The 24,077-nt window shown below is 39.9% G+C and overlaps 1 protein-coding gene across 4 annotated transcripts in view; it reads left to right on the top strand.

The window, feature by feature from the left end:
- The window catches only part of Pdxdc1 (pyridoxal dependent decarboxylase domain containing 1), a 61,177-nt gene that overhangs the window by 4,280 nt on the left and 32,820 nt on the right, over positions 1-24,077 (top strand). Inside the window, exons 2-7 of one of the 4 annotated variants that reach the window (XM_048433249.3) lie at positions 11,131-11,204; positions 11,704-11,769; positions 14,130-14,210; positions 16,306-16,452; positions 17,713-17,902; positions 21,567-21,635. In XM_048433249.3, coding sequence (XP_048289206.1) covers positions 11,131-11,204; positions 11,704-11,769; positions 14,130-14,210; positions 16,306-16,452; positions 17,713-17,902; positions 21,567-21,635 — 627 coding nt within the window. The remainder of the gene's footprint in view (positions 1-11,130; positions 11,205-11,703; positions 11,770-14,129; positions 14,211-16,305; positions 16,453-17,712; positions 17,903-21,566; positions 21,636-24,077) is intronic. The other 3 variants (XM_048433250.3, XM_048433252.3, XM_048433251.3) reach the window with 3 other exon arrangements.

The raw sequence follows: 24,077 nt of genomic DNA, 5'->3' as shown, positions 1-24,077 counted from the left end.
CCAACTTAAATCTAGATATACTGAAATCAAACAGAATTAACAATTTCATTAGTGCATTAACCACATTGCTAACCATTTGCTTAGTGCTTAACAGCCACCATGGCAGCACAGGGCTAGACCATTTCAATTACCAATGCAGTAGAAGTGGGTGGTATAGTTAACTTTTTAGAGCTTCTTATCTCTGAAAGAGGCAACTTCAACTCTGTTTTTTTACCTAAGACCACTGTCATTTGTGTGTTTTGTTTGTCTTTGAGACAGGATACTGCTGTGTAGCCAAGGATTACCCTGAACTCATGATCTATCTTCACTTCCTGAGTGCTGGGATTACAAAGTTGTGCCATCACACCCAGCTTTGTGTAGTCTTGGAGACTAGTGGGTACTAGGTAGCACTCTGTCTGAGCTGTGTCACTGGCCCTCATTTTCTGTTTTTGTCCTTATCCTAAACTAAATATTTATTGTTTGAGTCTGATTTTGGAAAAAGAAAAGTTAATATCTTACTATTAAAAGTGTATAAAGATGAACAAAAGCAGTGTGAATAGACCATCCTGATTGCTGTTGGTAAGGGTGACCAGAACTTTTATGTCTGCATGAGAAAAGGGCTGGAGAGAAGTGGTCACAGTGGTCTAAGAGTGACTACTGCCTTTTTGAAGATGTGGATTTGGCTCTTAGCACTCACGTAATGTGGCTCACAATGCCTGTAACTTCAGTTCCAGGGGATCTGACTGACACCCTCTGGCTTTCAAAGGTACCTATATGTGTGTGGTATTCTTAAATTTATGCAGCCCCACACATAAAATAAAAAATCTTCAAAATTAAAAAAAAATTGTATATTCATTGGAGTTTTGCCTGCATGCATGTCTGTGTGAGGCTGTCAAGAGCCATGGAACTGGATTTACAGACAGGTGTGAGCTGCCATGTGGTTGCTGGGAATTGAACCCAGGTCCTTTGGAAGAGCAGTCAGTGCTCTTAACCACTTACATTTTTTTAAAGCATGAGAAAAGAATTCCAGTGAGGCAATTTTAAAAATGATTGGTTTCTGTGTGTGCTGTGACAGAGCCCACTCTTTCACATAGTGTAGAGTGACTTCTTTGTAGACAATGATGGGCTGAAATTTTAACTCTCATTCAAAGTGAGGATTTTGCATATAGGTGCCTGGGAGTTATGGGAGTAAATGATTGCTCATTGCTGGGTATCAGAGGAAAGGGATGGGATTTGCTATTTTAGAGTTCTGCTCCTAAAATGTATGTCTTGACTGGGCATGGTGGTGCGTGCCTTTAACCCCAGCACTCAGATGACAGAGGGAGGTGGATCTCTGTGAACTTGAGGCTGGCCTGGTCTACAGAGTGGGTTTCAGGATTGCCCTGGCTACGTAGGCTCTGATTTATTCTGGATGGCAGAGGTGTTGGTGGCAGAGCTTTTGGTGCTCTCCTCCCACTCCCAGTCCTGATGTTATAGTTAGAATTGTGAATTACATTATAGCCTATGTTGAATGTTGTGTGTTTTCACTTAAAGCAGAAATCTGTTTAGATCTGTACGTTCTTATTAGTTTAAGGTCAGAATCCAGTGCTGAGTGCTGGAGACAAGAGATGAATAAGATGTAGTCCCTATAGGGGTTATGGTAGAAAGGACAACATCTTTACATCGTTTTGCTTCATTTTTGAGATGAGATCTTGCAGTATAGTCCAGGTGGGCTTCAAACATACTTTTTTCAGCCTCCCATTTGCTGGTATTACAAAAATGAACACCAGAATAGGTTACTAGGTGTACATGTTTAAATAAGCCATTGTGTAAGAAGGAGGAGTAAAAAGTAGCATAAAAATGAAAAAGAAATGAAATTGATAGCCAGTCAGGAGTTTTGAAGAAGAGGGTATTTGGGGTATTTTTAAAATTGTTTTGTGTGAGCTTATTATTATTATTATTACTGTGTGTGAGAGAGAGTAGGTGCAGGTGCACTTTTTCATGGTACACTATTTGGAAGGTAGTATTCATGACATAATGTCTAAGTGATGGATTTTAGAATCTGGTTCTTTGGGGGGAGGTGAGGGTCTGTGTGTGTGTGTTTTAATTTAGACTTGGATTTCTCAATTTCCGTGTATCTCCATAATGATTTGGATGCTCTGTTAGTTACTTTTCTGTTGCTGTGACCAGGTTTTCTTTGGACTTATAGTTCAGAACGTTAGGACCCATAATGGCAACTGCAGTCACAGCAGCTGGAGCTGGAAGCTGTGAGTCCACATCTTGGACCACAAAGAGGAAATAGAGTCAAATAGGGATGGCAGGAGACTTTAAAATCTCAGATCTTGTCCCCAGTACATACTTCCTCCAGCAGAGTTCACCTAATGAACTCCCCAGTAGGACTTTCAACTGGGCACCAAATAGTCAAATGCCCTAGACTATGGGGGCATGACATTCAAACCACCACTGATGCCTTTCTTGTCCCTCTACTAGATGTTTGTGTGTGACCAATGTTTGATGTGTCATGTTTTTAATATTGTTGTCTCTTTAGCTGTGCAGATTTTTGTCACTCTTTTGCATGTTTTTCTGTTTTACGTTCTTTGCAAGGTTAAATACTAATAGTTATATCTTGTCAATAACTGTATATCCCTTTGAAATTGGAGATTATGATGTTTTATGAAAGAATAATTATAGTATGTTTTCATGTCCTCACAGACACACTCAGGCAGAGAAAGATATGTCTTTTCATTTTTTAAAATTTCTAGTGGGGATTGCTTGGCATGTCTGTGCAGGTCTGAGAACGGCTTGTGAGAATTGACCTCAGTTTCCACAGTATGGGTTCTGAGGCTCAAACTCGGGCCATCCAGCATGAAGCAGGCACCTTTACCATTCAGCCATCTTGATAATCCTGTTTATTATTGAGGCAAAGTTTCATAAAGCTCAGCAGAGATTGGCCTTGAACTCCTCCTAATCTTCCTGCATCAGCCTTCTAAGTCCCTGGCTTCTTATTTTACTTTTTAAAAGTAAGCATACACAGAGGCTGAAAAAATGGTTCAACAATTAATTAAGAGCACTTGCTGTTCTTGCAGAGAACATGGATTCCATTTCCAGCACCCACGTGTCAGCTCTCAGCTGCCTATAACTCCCATTTCGAAGAGGTTCCAACACCTTCTTCTGACTTCCATGGGCACCTGCACTCACAAGGTACACATACAGACACACAGGCACACACATACATATAAATAAAAACTTGAAATCAATCATAAACAGTACTTGGTTTCATTGTGACATTTTCATCTATGTATTTATCATTATACTTTGTTCTAACATTTCCCCTTACCCACTTGTCCTCCCCTGTGCTACCTGCCCCTCACTCGCTGGGCCCCTTCTTTCCACATTCATGTTGCATGTAGATCTCAGGTGTTTAAACAAATTATTTTACTCGGGTTTATTTATTTTTAAATTATTTGTGTAATATGCATAGGTGAACACTCATGCCACACACAGTATGCATATGGAGGTCAGGACAGTTTTGTGGAGTTGATTCTGTCCTTCCACCCTTCCGTGGGTTCTGGGGATGGAACTCAGACCATCGGGCTTACACCGTCTCTACTGAACCATCTCATGGGCCCTTCTCTAGAATTTAAATAAAGAAAGATGAGGACAGTAAAGTAAATCTTTTGTAGAATTTGTGAGAACCTGGTGACACCTACACTACCGGTGTGCTCTTTCATTTCCCTTATAGCTCATAAACCACCACCACCACCACCACATAAATTTCCCTACCTTTGCTAGAAGGAAAAAGGTTTAAGATCTGAAGTAAACATTTAGCTACAGGTAGAGTGACTACATCCTGGTTTGCCTAGGACCATCCCAGTCTACACCTTTTGTCCTGGTTTAATTATTAATACTCTTAAAGTGCCCCCGTTGGGCTACTTGCCACAGGCTTGGCAAATGTCTTTACCTGATGATCCATTCCCCTAACTGTATTTTGTTTGTTCCTAGCTACAGAGACTTGTTTCAGTACTATAAAAAATTTTTTTCATCTAGTTGTAACATTGCAGAATGGGAAATTCCCCTGAATGGAGAGTTCCTCAGTAAAAATATGAATTAAAAAGATGATCATGAGTTGGGCATGGTGTACGCCTTTAATCCTAGCACTCAGGAGGCAGAGGCAGCAGGATCTCTGAGTTTGAGGTCATTTTGATCTGCATAGTAAGTTCCAGGACAGACAGGCTATGGAGAGAGAGATATCCCAAAAAATGATCATTAAAAGTAAACTTTAGTTATGTGGGAAGTATGTATAAGGTGGTTAATTAGCATAATGACTCATTATTATTAAGGATCATCCTACTTATTCTGTGGCAGCCCCTATGCTTAGTGTTAAAGCAAAATTAAATTATAACCCTTTTCCTAAGAATGGGCTGTAGAAAATATTGTTTCTCCTTAATATCACGAAATAGTCCAATTCCATTTCCTCCTTGCATCATAGAACAGTCCCCTTCTATGTACTACAATAAGCATCTTTGTGCAGTTTCTGGGCTATTTGTCTTTGTTTTTTTTAGACAGAATCTGATGTATCTCAGGCTGGCCTCAAACTCATTGTGTTGCCAACAGTGGCTTTAAACTTTTTCTCCTACTGCCTTTACCTCCCAGGTGCTGAGATCATAACTATGTGCTACTTCACTCAGTTTCTGCAGTGCTGGGGATCAATCCCATGGTCTTGAATTCATGACAGTTGAATTCTGCCTCAGCCTCTTGAGTATTGGAATTACAGACATGATCCACAACATTCAACTCAATTGCATTTTTTTTGTTATATTTTGAGTTGGAGGTTTCATATAGACCAGGCTGATTTGAAACTCCATATGTAAACTAGGTTGGGTTTGAACACTTGATCCGCCTACCTCTGTCTCCCAAGGGATTATTTGCCACTATGCTTGGTTTGAATTTAGTTCTTTATTCATGTAGGCTTGTGTATGGTTCTTGTTTTGCTTTTAAACAGCCAACAACATGTCAGAAACAACTTATGAAATATGAATAAGGAAATAGTGGCTGCTCTTGATAGGAATTTCTTTGGGCATGGTTTTAAGGGACTCAGTAAATATATAAGTCAAAAATGGTATCACATGACTGTGACCCCAGTACTTGGCAGGTAGAAGATTAGAAGTTCTGGGTTACAGCCTAAAATTCAGGGAGAAGCCTAAGTCAGTAAAGTGCCTGTAAATGAAAGGACTTGTGTTTCCCTGGCACCTACATTAAAACAGACAAACAAACAAACAAACAAAAAAACAGATGTGATCACACTTATCCTAATTATAACACCGTGGGAACAGAGACAGGCAGATCTCCAGAGCTTGCTGACCAGACAGTCTGGTCAGCTAGCCATTCTAGCCCATTGATGAGCTCTAGGTTCATCTGAAAGATCCTTACTCAAAAGATAAAAGTGGAAGACACTTTGTATTGACTTGTAGCCTCTTGTACACTCTTGCACATAGATACTAATGTGCATATACACACCAAAGTTCATGATCCTCATCAGCTACATAATTCAAGGCCAGTCTGGACTTTACAGGACTGTCTCAAATAAAAAAAAATTACACAAAAACAGACAAGCTAGGGAGACATACCATGGTGCACATGTGAGGTTAGAGGAGGACTTAGCGTTGATAATTCTTTTTTACCATGTGGATCCCTGAGCTTGAATTCAGGCTGTCAGACTTGGTGACAAGCACCTTTACCTGCTGAGCTACCTCACTGATTATGGCTTTTCGTTTAGTGTTAACTAAAAGGATTGGTTCCAATGCTATAGGAAAAAATATTATGCTGCACTTTAGAGAGAGAAAGGAGGTTGATGTCAGTGCTGAAAAGCATCTGACCTTAAGCCTTGACGGAATAAAGGAAACAGGAAGTAGCAGAAATCTGCATCCCTGCTTTTAGGCAGCTCATAATGTGGCTAGGGAGTTCATAACTGTACTGGAAAGAGCATCTGTGAAATGGTTCTCAGTGAAGGATGTCAGGAATCGGGAAGACTAGCAGCTGAATGTGAGAATGGCCCCTGTTTCAAAAGTTCTGTCCCATTATCCCCATAAATTCTATCTTTTGTTCTTTTTGTCAGTGAGTCCAGACTTTCAGAAGCCCAACCTGACTTACATAGAAGGCTTTAGACTAGCCTGGGATGTATAGAGTGACCACCCCCAATGTCAAAAAAAAGAGACTGTCTTTAGAGGGGGTGTGAAAGTGGGGTGATGAGATGATTCATTGGTTAAGAACACTTAATGCTCTCAAAGACCAGAGTTTGTTTTCCAGAACCCTATCGGGAACTCACACTGCCTATAACTCTAGCTCCAGGGGACATGTGTGCCACACTCCCCTGGCCTCTATGGGGACCCACCCACACATGCACAGATGTGTGTGCACACAAATATAAATCATTTTTTTGTTTTTGTTTTTTAAAGAAATCTTGCCTTGTAATTTAAAGGTGCTAAGGCATTTAAACCAAGCAACTGTTTGGAGCATGATTATGTGAATTATCAAGTAAACTGGTTATCTTTTCATTGAGCTACAAGAGAGTGTGATGAGGAACAAAACTGGGAGACTTCGGAGTTAAGATCAAGTCCCTTGACTATTATCGCTTCCACTTCCTACTAATAATCAGATCACTGAAACCATTTTAAATCTAGCCTATTTCATAGTTATATTTTAAGTTTTAGATTTTATTTAAAACATCTGTTTGAAAATATTTTTAAATTATATTTAGACATCAAAAACAGATAACCTGGCATGGCTTAATCCCAACACTCAGAGGTAGAAGGAAATAGATCTTTGAGTTTGAAGCCTGCCTGGTCTCTATAGTAAATTCCAGTCCAGCCACAGCTATATAATGAATTCCTGTTTCAAGAAAGAAAAAGAAGGAAAAAAGAGAGAGAAAAATTAATCAGATATGGAAACAAGATTACTTTGTAAACCTTCTTAGAAGCTTAGAACCTTCTTGTATAATAGAGGCCAGAAAAGGGAATAAGGAACCCAGGGCTCTAACACATGTCTTCAGCAAATCACATCTCCAAGGCTTAATTTCTTCACCTCTAAATTGTTAAGCTAGAATCAGATATTTTCATAATATATTTTTTTATTTTTAATGACAATTTTATGAATGAAACTTGATTTAACATCCTTTGTGTAAACCAAAGCTGATCTACCTAATAGGTACTAGAAGGCACTAAAAGCCTCAATTTTATGTGGCTCTTACCAGAGTTGTTCTTGGGAGACTGATGATTGGGTTTGGTTTTTTGTTGTTGTTGTTTGTTTTTGTTTTTGTTTTTGTTTTTTCCAAGACAGAGTTTCTCAGTAGCTTGTAGACTAGGCTGGCCCTGAACTCACAGAGATCTGCCTGACTCTGCCTCCCAAGTGCTGGGGTTAAAGGCGTGCACCACCACTGCTCGACTGATGGTTGATTTTATGTGTCTGTGTCAATGTGATACGTGTTCATACATTCATTGTGCACATGGGGCAGAGGACAGCTCGGATGTTGGTCTTCTCTTTCCACTTTGAGATGATATGGTAGGCTATGGCTAGCTGGCCTGCAAACTTCTGGGTATTCTCCTTTTTCTATCTACCAGCTTGCTATAGAAATGGGTATTATAGCTTCACAGCTACGTCTGCCTTTATATGGGTTCTAGGAATTCAAACTTGACATTTGAATGCACATTTTCACATTTGCCATGCAAGTGTCTTATCTCGTGAGTCATCTCTGGTTTGTTTAAGACAGTGTCTCACTTTATAGCTCAAGCTATCCTCAAACTCAAGGTGATCGTCCTGTCACAGCTTCCCTAGTTCTGGGATTGCACATCTATCTAGCCTGCTTCCCATTTGTTGTAAGGCTTACAAGAACTGTGGACTAGACTCCTAAGGTTTTATCTAAAATTTAACATTTTATGATTCTGATATTGGTAAATTGAATAGAGCGTAATAGATTTGAGGAGGTAATGTAGGACTACTAAATGTGATAGATGACATTGCAGACTTGCTGTGGAAGATGTGTAGGTACAGAAAGCAGTATGAAGAGAAATGCAAGTCCTTCAAGAACTACATTGATAAAGGAGTTTCTGTAAATACAGAACAACTCATACTGTATAGCAGTTGAGACTGCTAGACTTTTATCGCTAAAAACTACTATGGAGATTAAGAAGAAAGAGAGATGTGTGGAGTTTTTATTGTTAATTATTGTGTATGTAGCTCAGAAGACAACTTAGGTCAGTTTTTTCCTTCATCATGTGGGTGCTAGAGATCAAACTTAGGTCATCTGCCTTTGTAGAAAGTACTTTAACTGCTGAGCCATCTCACAGACCCTTGTGCATTTTAATTCAATAGGAATCAATAACTTGGGGCTGGAGAGATGTAGAGAGGACCTAAATCCAATACCCAGCACCTCCATCAAGTAGCTCACAACTACCTTTAACTCCAGCTCTGGGAGATTTAATTCCTTATTCTGGACTCTGGCCACCCATATACACATAATGTGTACATTCACACATAGCTAAATAATAAAATAAATCTTGGCGCTAGGCAGTGGTGGTGCACACCTTTAATCCCAGCATTAGGGAGGCAGAAGCGGGTGAATCTCTGTGAGTTCGAGGCTAGCCTGTTCTATAGAGTGAGTTTCAGGACAGGTTCCAAAGCTAAAGGAAACCCTGTCTTAAAAAACCAAAAAAGAAAAATTAAATAAATAAATCTTGAACTCAGCAGGTTAACTTTATATGCTTATTCGAATATATATATATATGTGTATATATATATATATAATGTTTGTGTAACAATAAGTTTAAGAAAGAGGACTTGAATTTGAGGGTGTTAGGGAGAAGTGGGGGGGCATATCGAGGTTGGAGGAAGTGGCAAAGTTATGTAATTGCATTTTAATTAAAAATTTTAATTGCCGTAAATGAGGCATAGTTAAAATAAATTTATTTTTTTAATATTTATTTATTATGTATACAATATTCTGTTTGCATGTATGCCTGAAGGCCAGGCCTCATTATAGATGGTTGTGAGCCACCATGTGGTTGCTGGGAATTGAACTCAGGACCTTTGGAAAAGCAGGCAATGCTCTTAACTGCAGAGCCATCTCTCCAGCCCCATAAATTTAATTTTTTAAGAATTAAAAATACTTTTGTTTCATTTCTCTTTGGAGGGAGTTAAATGTACACACATGGTACTACCATCTAAAAGGAATAGACAGGAACAGAGATGCCCACTCTGACCAAGGCTCATCTTCCCACTTCCATGTTCTAGAGACCACCACTTAGACTAGCTTTTTCTAGACAGAATCTGTAACATGTAGGGCCCTGCTTGTTTGTGTTTTCTGTCCCCGCCTGGTACCCCACAGCCGGCAGGCCCCAGAGAAAATCAACCACACTGAAATCTCTGCAAGTTATAAAGCTGATTGGCCTTTTAGGTCAGGCTACTTATTAGCTAACTCATCTTGATTAACCCATTTTTCTGATCTATGTTAGCCATGTGGTTCAGTACCTTTTTCAGTGGGGCAGCTTACATCCTGCTGCTTTGGTGGTCTGGGCAGGAGAGGGAGGAATCAACTTTCTCCTCCCCAGAATTCTCCTGCAATCCTTGCATCATTTCCACTTCCTGTCTGGTTTTCCCGCCTACACCTCCTGCCTGGCCAATCAGCGTTTATTTAAAACATGATTGACAGATTACAGACAATTCTCCCACACCAAGAATCATCATTTTCTGGCTTATGGGCAGATTAGTTTCCTGTGGCTGCTGGAACAAATCACAGACTTATAGTGTAATATACACGAAGTGAAGTTGAACATGGTGGTGCATGCCTGTTTCCAGGTACTCTGCGGGACTAAGGTAGGACTGAAAGTTGTGATGCCAGTCTGAGTAGTATAGAAAGAAACTATCTTCTAAAGCAACCAGGGTAGGGTGAGGGTTGGGGAGGAGAAGGGAGGAAATGAGGGAGACTGGTTTTGAGTTCCAGGGTTTTGCTTTGTTTGTTTGGTTTGGGGTTCTTTTGTGGGGGGGATTATTTGTTTGCTTTTCGAGACAAGGTTTCTCTGTGTAGCTTTGGCTGTTCTGAAACTTGCTCTGTGGACCAGGCTGTCCTTGAACTCACAGACTTGCCTCTGCCTCCTCCTGTTGGGACCAAAGGCGCACACCACCACTGCCCAACTTGAGTTCCAGTTTTGTGGCCCTGAAGTTTGAAATTCCTATCCCTGGTTTACATAAGATTACCAGAGCTGAACTCACAAGAGGGGGCAATTCTAATTCTGGTTTATAATGGGTGTTGATATTCTTCAGATTGTGATCATGTCATTTTTAATTAATCTTTTTTAAAAATTAGAATATAATTTCATCATTTTCTCCCCTTACTTTTCCTCCCTCTAACCCTTCCCTTCTCTATTCCCCCTGAAAATTATGGCCCCTTATCTGCAATATGGTTGTAATGTAATTATTTAGAACACAACAAAAATCATTGTTGAAGTCAAAGGAAAGATAGCATCTCCCTCTTCTTGGTTTCCTGTGATTTCTTGCTTTCCATGTTATTATTTATTACTTGTAAGTTGAAATGTATTTGCATCATTTCCCCTATACAACCTGCTCAGTCTGTTTAGTGTAATTTGTATGTTTGTGATTTCAGAGTTGACCACTTGGTAGTAGATAACCAAATAGGGGCACATCCTGGAGAGAACTATTTCTTATGCTCTCAGGACTCCTTAGTTGCCTGTATGTGGGTGGGACCCTATAAGATTTAGCATGTCTATCGCTGTTGTACTTCTTCAGGTCTTGTTTAGGAAGCCAGAGTGTTGTGATAACTGGAGTTAGCAGGAGGCAGGCGGATCTTTGTGAGTTCAAGGCCAGGCTGGTCTACAAGAGCTAGTTCCAGGACAGCTAGGGCTGTTACACAGAAAAACCCCATCTCGAAAAACAAACCAAACAAATAAATCCAAGGGAAGTGCACTTGCCTTTGATTTTTCTGAATGAATTATGTAACCAAGTTAGATGTGGTAGCTCATGTGGTAATTCCAGCACTGAGGAAAGAGAATTGCCATGAGTTCTAGGATAGCCTAAGCTACAGAAAAAGATTTTTTTTTTAGAATAAATAAAAAGTAATAATAAAGGAATGTTAAAATTTTGCCTTTTTGGTTTATTTCTTAGATAGCAGATCCTACATTAGCTGAAATGGGAAAAAACTTGAAAGAGGTGATGCGGATGCTGGAGAACAGTCAGAGGTGAGTATGTGGGCCACACTGGTTGAGTGTGTCCAGCCAGTTTTGAATCTGGTGGTTCTAGTTTCTTCCTGTAACAACCATCTCCATCTCTAGGATGTCAGATTCTGTTGACTTTAAAGGTACAGATACTGGGTAGAAGGTGCTTTGCAATGAAAGGATTTTGAAATTTTAGGAAGGACCTTTCAGTTCTGCCACTTTAGAATTTTGTTTATGGAGTGCGTTAATTTTAATATTTAAATACTTCTCAGTATAGATGTCACATGAGGATCAACTGGCCAAGCTGTTGTTGAAGTGGTTGTTTTCACGTTCTTTTCCTGAAACTCTCAAGTGTCTCTGGGTTCTAGGGAGATGAAGTGAATGTGTTAAAAATCTTCATCAGTCTCTGAATGTTTTAGGTAAAGTCACATGTAACATGTATAAAGTAACATATGAGCATGCTCATATGTTAGAAACTTGATTGGTTAAACATACAGTCAACTCTTTCTTTCCTTTAAACCAGAAGAATAGAAGAGGAAAATGGAAAGAAGCCAGTATCAGAGGACATTCCAGGGCCACTCCAAGGCAGGTAGGTGGCAATGAGGATCAATACCTTTAGTTAGGATATACGTTTTTCTTAAACCAAAATTTTACTTTACTGTTATTTTCTTACAAGTTTACTTTGAATGAGTACCAAGTAATTTAAGTGGTTACTCAGTAGGACATTAGAAAACTGGCTATGGTGATAATAGCTTCATTCTCCCTCAGAATTGGACAGTCTTCTGGTCTCAACCTTCTGAGTACTAGATTACGGGCATCCCACCATACCTGGCTCCCTTTCAGAACTATATCCCATGGTCAAAAACCATTCATGAATTCATAACTATAACTGGCATAGCAAACTAGTTCATTCTTGAAACCTGTAATCTTTCTTGTAGACTGAATTATATTGTGGGAGGTATTTTAATTTGGTACAGTTACTAGTAAATGAGCCAGGCAGTGGTATATGCCTTTAATCCCAGAAGACAAAGGCAGGCAGATCTCTGAGTTCAAGGCCAAACTTGTCTACATATGGAGTTCCAGTACAGCCAGAGCTACATAAGATACCTTTGTCTCAAAAACAAAACAAAAATGTAAAACACATACTATAGTAAATGAAAGGAAAATGTCAGCTTTAATCATTGCTGGAGTGATTAATTAAATTAAAGCAAATTTAATTAAAGCAAATTTATCAACTCCTTGTGGTTTGAACTACTTGTGAAAAAGAAATACCTGGCTGTCATTATCACAGGATGCTAGCAGATGATCTGCAATTAAAATCCCAGCCCAGCTTCCTTGAGACAAACCATTTTTCTTTTATAACCAGGAAACTGCACATAGGTCAACAGTACAACTCCCTAGAACTGTTCTTTGACCTGAATATAAATTGTACAAGATTACAAAAGAAAGCATTGAGGAAGTTATCACACCATACAGCAAATATCATGCCTAACACTCCCAGGTGTCATGTTTTCAGTTGTTCCTGCTTGTAGCATGAGTCCTGATGATTTGAAGTCCTGTAGAGCTTTTACCACTCAGAATAGGAAATAGATCCCATCTCCTGTCGCAGGTGTGAAGGGACAAGGACTTGTTTATTTTCCTAATTACACAAAAATTTCTCTAGACCTCCTAAGAACATCTGGAATTCTCAGACGGGCAGCACATTAAAAACACTGTAACAGTGATCAGGAGTATCTATAGTTAATAATGTTAATGTCTAGTATTTGAAGCTAGTAAGTGCTTTATGGGCACTGTCTGTTTATGTTTCTCCATTCTATAACTCTTGGGCTCAGCCACTTTGGATCTCCTCCCACTCAAGGTCCCACAGATAGCAGCCAAGTGAGCTTCAGCTTCTCCACCCTTCCCCCACCTCTTCAGTGTTAAAAGGATCAGAGCATTTCAGATTAGCACCTTGGGTGAGATGAGTTTAGAGCATTGTTTTGATGGCGCTTCTTTTACTTTTTGCTACTATTTTTGTGGTCTTTGGGATTGAACCTAGAGTTCATACATGCTAGGCAAAGAGCTTCTTTACCACTCCTCACTATATATCCCTCCAAAGGATAAAATTTTTATCAGTACTATTCTTATATTTTTACATTTTATACACCATAAATTGCCTGCGATTTCATACTGTTGTAGTCATTGACATTTTTATCCTGTTTCCATCTCATATAATGAGCATGTCTTGTCTATTAGACTCTATTTAGACCTTATTTAGACTCTAAGCAGATCTCAAATTTTCCAACTTGGATAAGAGTTGGAAATAAATGATTGCATGTTTAAGGCTGTTCATTCAAGTGGACCAGACTCCAGAGTCTTGTCAATAGAGAATTTCTGGTTGTTTTATGGCCTTCTAGCATTTTACAAAGACTGGCTCTTTTTTTTTTCCAGTTTTTTTCCTCAGACAGGGTAGCTGTCTGTAGCTTTGGAGCCTGTCCTGGAACTAGCACTTGTAGATGAGGCTGTCCTTCAACTCACAGAGATCCACCTGCCTCTGCATCCCAAGTGCTGGGAATAAAGGTGTGCGCCACCGCCACCACCCGGCTTACAAAGACTGGCTCTTATACTTATTAAATATTCTCTGCTTTTCAAGAATGAAATGATCTATTATAGAAATACAGCTAGAGCAAGACTGGAAATATTTTCAAAAATAAAACTTACAATTTGGTCAAAAAATAAGTAAAGTTAAAAAAAAGTAAAAAAAAAATAAGTAAAGTTATATAATTTACGTGTTGTTGAAAATGTATAAACTGCTCCTAGCATTCTTTGTCTTGTGGCTAGCTTCCATATGTTAAAAAGGAAAAAACAAAAAACATCTTCAACTTAGTTTCAGTGAGGGAAATGGTTGGGAAATGGAGGGAGGGGCATACATATGCATTCTTTTCACCCACCTAACTCTTTGTTCTGCAGTGGACAAGATATGGTGAGCATCCTCCAGTTAGTTCAGAATCTGATGCATGGAGATGAAGACGAGGAGCCCCAGAGCGCCCGGTAATGCTGCAGTGCTGGCAGTTTATCTTTGGAAGTTTGTTCGTGGCTAAGTGGTAGTGGCACTTCCCAGCACTTGGGAAGTGTGGCAAGCGGATCTCTGAGTTAGAAGCCAGCCTGGGCTACAGAGCAAATTACAGGACAGCCAGGGCTACACAGAGAAACACTGTCTGAGGGAAAAACAATCTGTTCTTGATTCTGTTCTCATAAGTGGCTCAAGAAGGAAATTTCATTGAGTAATAATTTCACTACGAGTTACATTGAGCCTGGTGGTGATGGTGCATGCCTTCAATCCCAGCACTCATCTCTCTGAGTTCAAGGCCAGCCTGGTCCACAGAGCGAGTTCCAGGACAGGCTCCAAAGCTACAGAGAAACCCTGTCTCGAAAAAACAAAAACAAACAAACAAACAACAAAAAAAAAGAGTAGAGCCCGACATTTTTATGATGTTAGGTACTAGAAAGACATGGCACTTCCATGTGCTTTTTTCATTTATTCTTTAACCTGCTAAGAATTACTACAGTTAAATTGATTAGCCTTCTTCAATTTTTTTTTCTATCAGTAGTAGTTTAAAAGACAGAAGATAAACTAGGCATGGTAGTATACATCTGTAATCCTAGCATTCTGGAGTCAAAAGCAAGGGGGTCACAAGTTTGAAGCCACTGTAGGGCTGCATAACAAGACCAAAAACATAGCAGAATATAACTGAGAAGATAAGAAAGAGTATACAAAAATAGTTTTCTGTGGTAGCATGTATGTACCCTAAGTTCAATCCCAGTACTGAAACACACACACACACACACAGGCCTTTCTACATAGTCTCTTTTGTGGCCATAGACGATGACCAGTTTATTTTTCTTCCACAGGTATTTTATGTGTTTGTGTATACAACCACACCCCATCCAGCACTTAAATACTGTCTAAGTGTCCTGATTGTTTTTTCACTTAGGACTTGGTTCATCGCATATCATACAAGGGGCTTTACTTTGCTAAGAGCAATTTTATTTTACTTTGAATAGATAGAAATTTATAAATGGAATTTGCCTCATGTTCCTGTTTTACTGATATAAACATTGCAGCCATAACTTTAAGCATATGTCATTTCTTGCATTGGCCACGTGTTTGGGGATGCAGATAATGCATGATTGCATTTTTAATTTCGTAGAGCCCAGTGCTCCTAGGAGATAAGCCAGTCCAGAGACTCACCAGCAGTGTGTGAGAATACTTTCCCCACACCTTTGCTGCAATGGTGCTAACAGACTTATGGGTCTTTGATAAGTGAGTGAGAAATATAAGGTTTGGTATTTCAGCATAATATTTTTCTTACGAACTAGATTATGTCTTTTTGTATGTTTTAAGACTTATTTGATACTTATTTGTAGCTCAGTGGTAGAACACTTACCTCACATGGGCAAGGTCTCAAGTTCAAGCCTCAGAACCTTTTTTAAAAGTTGTTAAAAAAACAGACTTTTTAAGACTTAAAAAAGTTATTTATGTTTATGTGTCTGTGTGAGTGTGTGCTACATATGTACACATATGTAGTCCATGTAGGCTAGCACCCCACAACTGAGCTATGGTACCCTCCCTCTGCAGCTCATCATCATCATTTTTGGTGTATGGATTTTTGCCTGCCTGTATATCTGTGCACCACTTGTGTGCCTGATGCCTTTAGAGACGAGAAGAGTATGTTGAATCCCTTGGGATAGGAATTACACATTGCTTGTGACCCACCATGTGAGTGCTGGAAACAGAACTTAGGTCCTCTGTAAGAGTAGCTACTGCTCTTACACTTCTGAGCCATCTTCCCCACCCTCCTCTATAGCTCTTAAGGCTGATACTTAACTATATTTTAACAGAATTTAAGAACAGTTTGTATTGTCAGTAAAGAGGAGGATATTTATCTTTCAGAACTCAATTTTAAAAGTATTTTTCTTTCGAAATTTTCATCACCTCATACACATTGTTTTCTGAATTTCTCTATACGACATGAAGTGAATTGAAAGTCTGCCAAATTTCTGTGAAATACTGTTTAAATTTTATTTCCTTTTCTATGCTTTGGTGATAATCAGTTATTAATACTCCAATGATTTTGATTAACAGAATCCAGAATATTGGAGAACAAGGTCACATGGCTTTGTTGGGTCATAGTCTGGGTGCTTATATTTCAACTCTGGACAAAGAGAAGCTGAGAAAACTTACAACCAGAATACTTTCAGACACTACCTTATGGCTACGCCGGATTTTCAGGTAAAGGTGTTATGAGCTAGATTTTGTTGCAGTTGTTTTTTAAGGATTCATTTATTTACTGGTAAAGGCATTATGAGGGAGATGTGTTTGTTTGTTTAATTTTGGGTTTACTTGTTTGTTTGTGACGGGGTATCTATGTAGCCTGGCTGTCCTGAAACCTGCTGTGTAGACCAATCTGGCTTCAAACTCCCGGAGATCTGCCTGCCTCTTCCTCCCAGGTGACACAACACCTAGCTCTACTTTTTTTTTAACATGTATGTGTATTTTGACTGCATGTGTGAGTATGCACCACATGTGTACAGTGTCCAAGGAGGCCAAAAAAGGACATCAAATCCCCTGAAACTAGAGTTCCAGATAGTTAGGAGCTGCCATGCAGGTCAGTCAGCCAGTCATGCCAGTCAGCTTTGCAAGGTTTTAATTCCTGATAAGGGTGAGCCAGAATCAGACATGCATTGTGAGCAGTGTTTCCATGGTGCTTCATATGGATTTGACTCTTTGGAACAGTTGCTTAACTTCTCCATACTAGGTTTTGCCGCCTCCTCTTCCTCCTCCTTCTTCTTTCTTCTTCTTTCTTCTTTCTTCCTCTTCCTCCTCCTCTTTCTCCTCCTCCTCCTCCTTCTTCTTCTTTCTTCCTCCTCTTCTTCTTCTTCTTCTTCCTCCTCCTCCTCTCCTCCTCCTCCTCATTTTTCTTTCTTCTTTCTTCTTCTTCATGCTGAAACTCCTAACTGTCATGTCAGTCTTTGGCACTAGCCTTCACATGGAACAAGGGAGAGCCATTATCTTCAGGCTCTTATTTCTGGGGACTTTAGTCTTTCTTTCTATAATTTCTGCTATTTTGTTTCTGGAGCTAGGTATGGATGCTGGGTCTTTACTTCTCTCCCTTATAACCTGCAACTACAGTGAGTAGCAAGACAATGAAAATGAAAGGGAAAGGGGTTCCTCACTGTGTCCCCTCTGCCTCATGTAGGAGTAGTGTCTATGAGAAAAGAATTGCTTTCATGATTTTATACTACTAGAAATAGGAGTATATTAATATGCAGCTGGAGAGGTGGCTGACTAGTGAAGAGAGCACTGGCTGCTCTTCTAGAAAAACCTAGGTTTGATTCCCAGCAACCCATCTTGGGATCCGATGACTCTTCTGACCTCTTTGGACACTACACACATGTGGTGCACATACATACATGCAGACAAACATACATAAAAGCAAAACCTTTTTGAAAATTAAAAAATAGTACATTAACATATGAGATCTCTTAATAGGTATGAAAATGGATGCACTTACTTCCATGAGGAAGAGAGAGAAGGACTTGCCAAGATCTGTAGGCTTGCCATTCATTCTCGCTATGAAGACTTTGTAGTGGATGGATTCGACGTGTTATATAACAAAAAGCCTGTCATATATCTTAGTGCTGCTGCTAGACCTGGCCTGGGCCAATACCTCTGTAATCAGGTAATATAAAAAACAAGTGGTGGTTGTTGTTAACACCCCCATTTCTTCATGTGTATATGTGTGCGTATTTTTATATGTCTGTGTGGAGTAGGTACATTTGTATTCATGGAGGCTCAGGGTTGGTGTCAAGGAGTCAGCCTCAAATATTCTTCTCATTCATTGAGTCAGGGTCTCTTAGTCAAATCCAGAGCAGATTCCCTGACTCTGCTTTCCAGAACTAGAATTACAAGTGAATGACTACTCCCACCTGGCATTTACATAAGTTTCTGGGGACTCAAACTGTAGTCCTTACATTTGTGTAGCAAGTGCTTTGCCTCTAAGCCATCTCCCCAGTCCCAAAGATAAATGCATACTATTTTATTTTTATTTGAGTGTATGTGTATATGCATACACATTTGTATCTGCATTACATTTATGCAGGTTCCTACAGACACCAAAAGAGGGCATCACATGCCCTAGAGTTGGTATTACAAGTGATTGTGAACATCTCAGTATGACTGTCAGGAACCAAACACAGATCACTAAGTGCTCTTCATACCTGACCCATAGCTCCATCCCCCAAAGATAGATATTTTAACCAAGTTGTCATGTGGCTTTGTAGGCAGAGGTTGCTCGTTTGTTTCCTGGCTTCCCAGACCCGAAATAATTACACAGAAACTATATTAATAATAACATTGCTTGACCTATTAGCTTCTTATTAACTAACTCTTACATCTTAAATTAACCCGTTTCTATTATTCTCTGTGTTGCCAGGAGGCTTGTGGTTTACTAGTAAGGCTCTGGCGTCTGTCTCAGCAGCTACATGGTGTCTCTCTGACTCCGCCTTCTTTTTTCCCTCTATCTCTGCTTGGAATTCCTGTCTTGCTCTATTCTGAGCTGCCACAGGCCCAAAGCAGCTTCTTTATTAACTAATAGTAACAAAACACATTTACAGCATACAAAGGGGAATCCCACATTATGGCTTGTTTTTGCTTTATACTTCTAGAGCTCAAACCCAAGGCTTCACACTTGCTCAGCAAGGTCTGTACACACTGAGCTACACCTGCAACCCCAATGCTTTATTTTATTTCTGGTTTTCGAGACAGGGTTTCTCTGTAGCTTTGGAGCCTGCCTTGGAACTAGCTCTTGTAGACCAGGCTGACCTCGGACTCACAGAGATCTACCTGCCTCTGCCTCCTGAGTGCTGGGATTAAAGGCGTGCACCACCACTGCCCAGCAATGCTTTATTTTTTTAGACCGTTTTTGTTTGTTTGGGTTTTCTTTCTTTTTTTATTCTTTTTTTGTGTGTGTGTGTGTATGTGGGGGGTGGGTGTTGCGACAGGCTTTTTCTGTGTAACAGTCCTAACTGTCCTGGAATTCACTTTGTAGACCAGACTGGTCTTGAACACACAGAGATCCACCTACCTCTGCCTTCCAAGTGCCGGGATTGAAGGTATGCACCACTACTACCCAACCTCTTAAACTTTTTAAAAAAGATGTTTTTTTATGTATGTATGTCTATCTGTAAGTGCATATCACATGTATACTGGTATCTGTGGAGGTCTGGAGCTGAGTTGCAGGTGTTCGTAAGCTATCTGATGTGGGTGCTGGGAACCAAACTCATATCCTTAGCAAGTATTTGTAACCACTGAGCCATCTCTCAAACCCCTCCATTTTTTAAACATTTCAAACATGTAGATGCATTTTTCCAGCTGCTGTTTGTCAAGTTGAGAAAAAAAGGTTATTTATATGCTTTTTTTGTTATACAAACAATACAGCACTGTGGGCTAGCAGGGTGGTTTGTTCACTAGAGTTCATATAAGAAAGCCTGATAACTGGCATTCTTGTGTAATCCCAGAATTCCCATGGTGAGATGGGATCTGGAGACAGGAGAATTGTCCAGAGGCTAATTAACCTGGAGGAAATATCAGGACACAAACCAGAAAAGAGATGCTGCCTCAGCAAGGAAAAGGAGACAACATATGCCCCCATCAATCAAAAAATAAAAAGAAGAAAAATTATACTAGCCTAGACTGTATAGTGTTGCTATATCTCAAAATAAATGTTATTAGCCAGGCAGCGATGGTGCATGCCTTTAATTCTAGCACTCAGAAGCAGAGGCAGGGAGATCTCTGTGAGTTCAAGGCCAGCCTGATCTACAGAGCAAGTTTCAGAACAGCCAGAGCTGTTATGTAGAGAACTCCCCCCACAAAAGTTACTGAATTTAGAAATAATGTGTAATAGATAAATTTCAGTGATTTTGAGTACCTAAAGACAACCAATACTTTATATTGTCCTATACTCTATCAAATGGGATGTAGCTGTATTTACATGGTTCTATTGAGTTTAGTTGCTTTTTTTGTTTTTGTTTTTCAAGACAGGGTTTCTCTGTAGCTTTGGGGCCTGTTCTGGAACTAGCTCTTGTAGACCAGGCTGGCCTCGAACTCACAGAGATCCGCCTGCTTCTGCTTCCTGCGTGCCAGGATTAAAAGTGTGTGCCACCACCACCTGGTTGAATTTAGTTGCTTTTATAACAGGAGTATATCATGTTTTCGCGGTTCTTCAAGTTTTTATACCTAGAAAACCAGATTTACCTAAATTGTGTATTTACAGTTACCAAATGTTCAAAAGGATATATATGAAACCATTAGTAGTGATAAAGTTGTAGTTTACAGAAGGCATTTTCACTTAAAATGTTATTTTTTCTGTTGGTGATACTGTAAATTGAACTTGTTGTCCATGAAAGTCAGTCTCTCTTTCTCTTGTACTTACCTATGCCTCTTCCTTAGCCCCCTCCCCCTTTTTCCCCTCTTTGAGACAGGGTTTCTCTGTGTAACAGTCCTAATTGTCCTGGAACTCACTTTGTACACCAGGCTGGCCTCGAACTCAGAGTTCGCCTGCCTCTGCCTCCCGAGTTCTGGGAGTAAAGGCGTGCGCCACCACCCCCCAGCTTCCTTAGCCCTTTTTGAGACAGTCTCACTGGGCTTGTTGGTGTACACCTGTAATTCTAGAACTTAGAAAATAGAGGCAGAAGGATTGCCCAGATGTGAGCCACCATACCCAACTTTGTTTCCCAGCTGCCCAGACTCTCAAAATAACCACACAGAAACTGTATTAATTAAATCACTGCTTGGCCCATTAGCTCTAGCTTCTTATTGGCTAGCTTTTACATTTTAATTTAACCCATCTCCATTAATCTGTGCATCAATATGAGGTCGTGGACTACCAGCAAAGTTTCAGCATGTCTGTCTCCAGTGGCAACTTCATGGCTTCTTCCTAACTCCTCCTTCTTTCTCCCAACATTCAGTTTAGTTCCCCGCCCCCATTCCCTGTGCAGGCCCAAGACAGTTTCTTTATTAACCGATGATATTCACAGCATACAGAGGGGAATCCCACATCACAGGATGGCCTCAAACTCACAGAGATTCGCCTGCCTCTACCTCCCAAGTGCTGGGATTAAAGGCGTGCACCACCACCACCCAGGCTTTTCTTTTAAATTTTAAAGGTAGGGTCTAATGGTGTAGCCCAAGCTGACTTCACACATGTGATCTCCAGCCTCAGAAATAAGATAACAGACATACTCTATTATGCCTCACTGAGATTCTGTTTTTAAAGAATAATTTTGGCTTGTCTTTGTTGTTCAGTCTCTCACCATTATAAGTAAATAGTGTGTTTCTTCTTGCAGCTTGGCTTACCCCTGCCCTGCTTGTGTCGTGTGCCCTGTAACACTATGTTTGGATCTCAGCATCAGATGGTGAGTACTTGGTTTGGGGTTTCTATGGTAATAATAGAATTAGATTTTTGAAACCATTTCTTTCTTTTATCTGAGGTTCTGTTTGCTGGCCTCCAGATAATTACTAACCTGTTAGTTGTTTCAGTTCTCCCATTGTGGTGCAGTGTACACTTGTATTTGAGTGAAAGCTGGCCGGTGCCGCTCTAAAGGAGTCGTGTACTACTTCATCACCTGCTTCTCTTGGGGTGATGGGAGGGAGGTTGTTTGGTATTTGGGCCCCTTGTATGCTGAGAATGTGCTCTTTCCAGCCTCTCATCATCATTCATCCTAAGTGCTCAGAGTTCTAGCTAGTCATCACTACTATCTGGATTTGAGATGAGTGGGCAGATCTTCTTTCATTTTTTGATTTGTTAAGATCTTCCTGGGAAGCCCAGGCTGACTTCAGAATTGTGATCTTCCTGCAATGTGAATAGACAGATTTTGAAATGAAGTCCTTCAATGTAATCTTAGGGTTGAGTTGTGATCATTTTTTACCCATGTAAGATAAACATCTTGATACTGAAGACAGAAGAGAAGGGATAAACTCTGAGATTCTTCGTTTCAATTTTCAAAATAGTTTTCTTGTCTGTTTCTGTGGGAATGACAGAGTATTTTCTTTAAATGCAAATGTTTAACACTAGGAGTATTGATCTTGCATATGTACAGTTTTTACCTTTTATCTCTCTCCTCCTCCTCCTCCTCTTCCTCCTCTTCTTCTTCCTCTTCCTCCTCTTCTTCTTCCTCTCTCTCTCTCTCTCTCTCTCTCTCTCTCTCTCTCTCTCTGGATTTTCAAGACAGGGTTTCTCTGTAGTTTTGGAGCCTGTACTGGAACTAGCTCTTGTAGACCAGGCTGGCCTCGAACTCACAGTGATCTGCCTGCCTCTGCTTCCCAAATGCTGTGATTAAAGGCATATGCCACCATTGCTCGGCCCTTTAATCTCTTTTAATTTTTCTAATTAGTCTATAAGAAAAATTTATTTTGTTGTCTATAATTATGGAAAGCAAAAATTGTTAATAAAAATTTGAATATTCTGGGCAGTGGTGGCACACACCTTTAATCCCAGCACTCAGGTGGCATAGGCAGGCAGATCTCTGTGAGTTCAAAGCCAGCCTGGTCTACAAGAGCTAGTTCCAGGACAGGCATCAAAGCTACATAGAAAAACCCTGTCTCAAAAAAAAAAAGCCCAACAACAAAAAATTTTGAATACTATGAAATTTCTATAGGAGGAATACTTTGGAATCTTTAATATTAATAATGGGAGAAAATAAATCACTCAGTGATATCAAAGAAAGGTTAAGGTCTCTTCTTGGAAAGGTTGTAAATGTCATTCAGGTGAACACTTATTAATATTCTAGGAGTAGTCTTTTAAACAGGGGAATTCAAGCGAGGGGTGGTGGCACATACCTTTAATCCCAGCACTAGTGAGCCAGAGGCAAGTGAATTTCCAGATCAGCAGGGCTGTATCCTGCCTCAAATAAAATAAAAGAGTTCAGAACTCTCAATTCTGTAAATCACAAGAAAACTATAATGTTTTTTGAGTGCTTCTAATATGCATTTTGTCCTGATAGCATACAGAGGTTTTAAAATATTTTTCTTATATATGTTAATAAGACTGAATGTATTTTTATGTTTTAAGTCTGAAATTCAAGAGTAAATGGTTATCCTAACATGAAAATAAAATCTTATTTGAGTTATTTATTTTGAATCATCTGTGCTTTTAGTATTCATAATTTTTCATTGGGCATTAGCTTAGGTGGAGCTCTTTCTAACATGCATAGAGCCCTGGGAGTGAGCCATAGTATCACATAAAACCAAACATGCTGCACACTGTGATGAGGTGGAACAGAATGAGAACTTCAAGGCCAGCCTGGATTGCATGAGCCTGCTGGGTGCGTGGGCAAATGGCTTAATTGGTAAAGTGCTTCCGGAGAAGACATGAAAACCTGAGTTCAATCCCCAGAACTCACATTGAAAAAATTCGCTAATATTGTAGTTGTGGGTTTTAAAAATAAGGTATTTAGCCGAGTGTGTTGGCACATGTCTTTAGTCCTCTCACTCTTAATCCCAGCACTTGAGCAGCAGAGCAGGTGGATCTCTATGAGTTCAAAGCAAACCTGGTTTACAAGCAAGTTTCAGGCCAGCTAGAGTCATATAGTGAGACACTGTCTCAAAACAACCAGAATTCAGGCCAGGTATAGAGGTTCATGCTTGTAATCAAACCTATTGCTGGAGAGGTGGAGTCAGGTTGATGCAGCACAAATTCTAACTGATCTTAATAAAAACCCAGAGTCAGATATTAGGGGGTGAAAGCTGAGATATTAGAGAAGCAGTACAGGTAGCCAGTAGAAAGTTCAGACAAAAAGGGCAGTCCTGTCCTCAGACTGCATCTCCAGACTCATCTGTCTCCACCAAACCTCAAGCTA

This window comes from Myodes glareolus, chromosome 9, assembly GCF_982192425.1.
Source record: "Myodes glareolus chromosome 9, mMyoGla1.1, whole genome shotgun sequence".
NCBI classification, from domain to species: domain Eukaryota; kingdom Metazoa; phylum Chordata; class Mammalia; order Rodentia; family Cricetidae; genus Myodes; species Myodes glareolus.
This window is presented reverse-complemented; position numbering and strand designations above follow the sequence as displayed.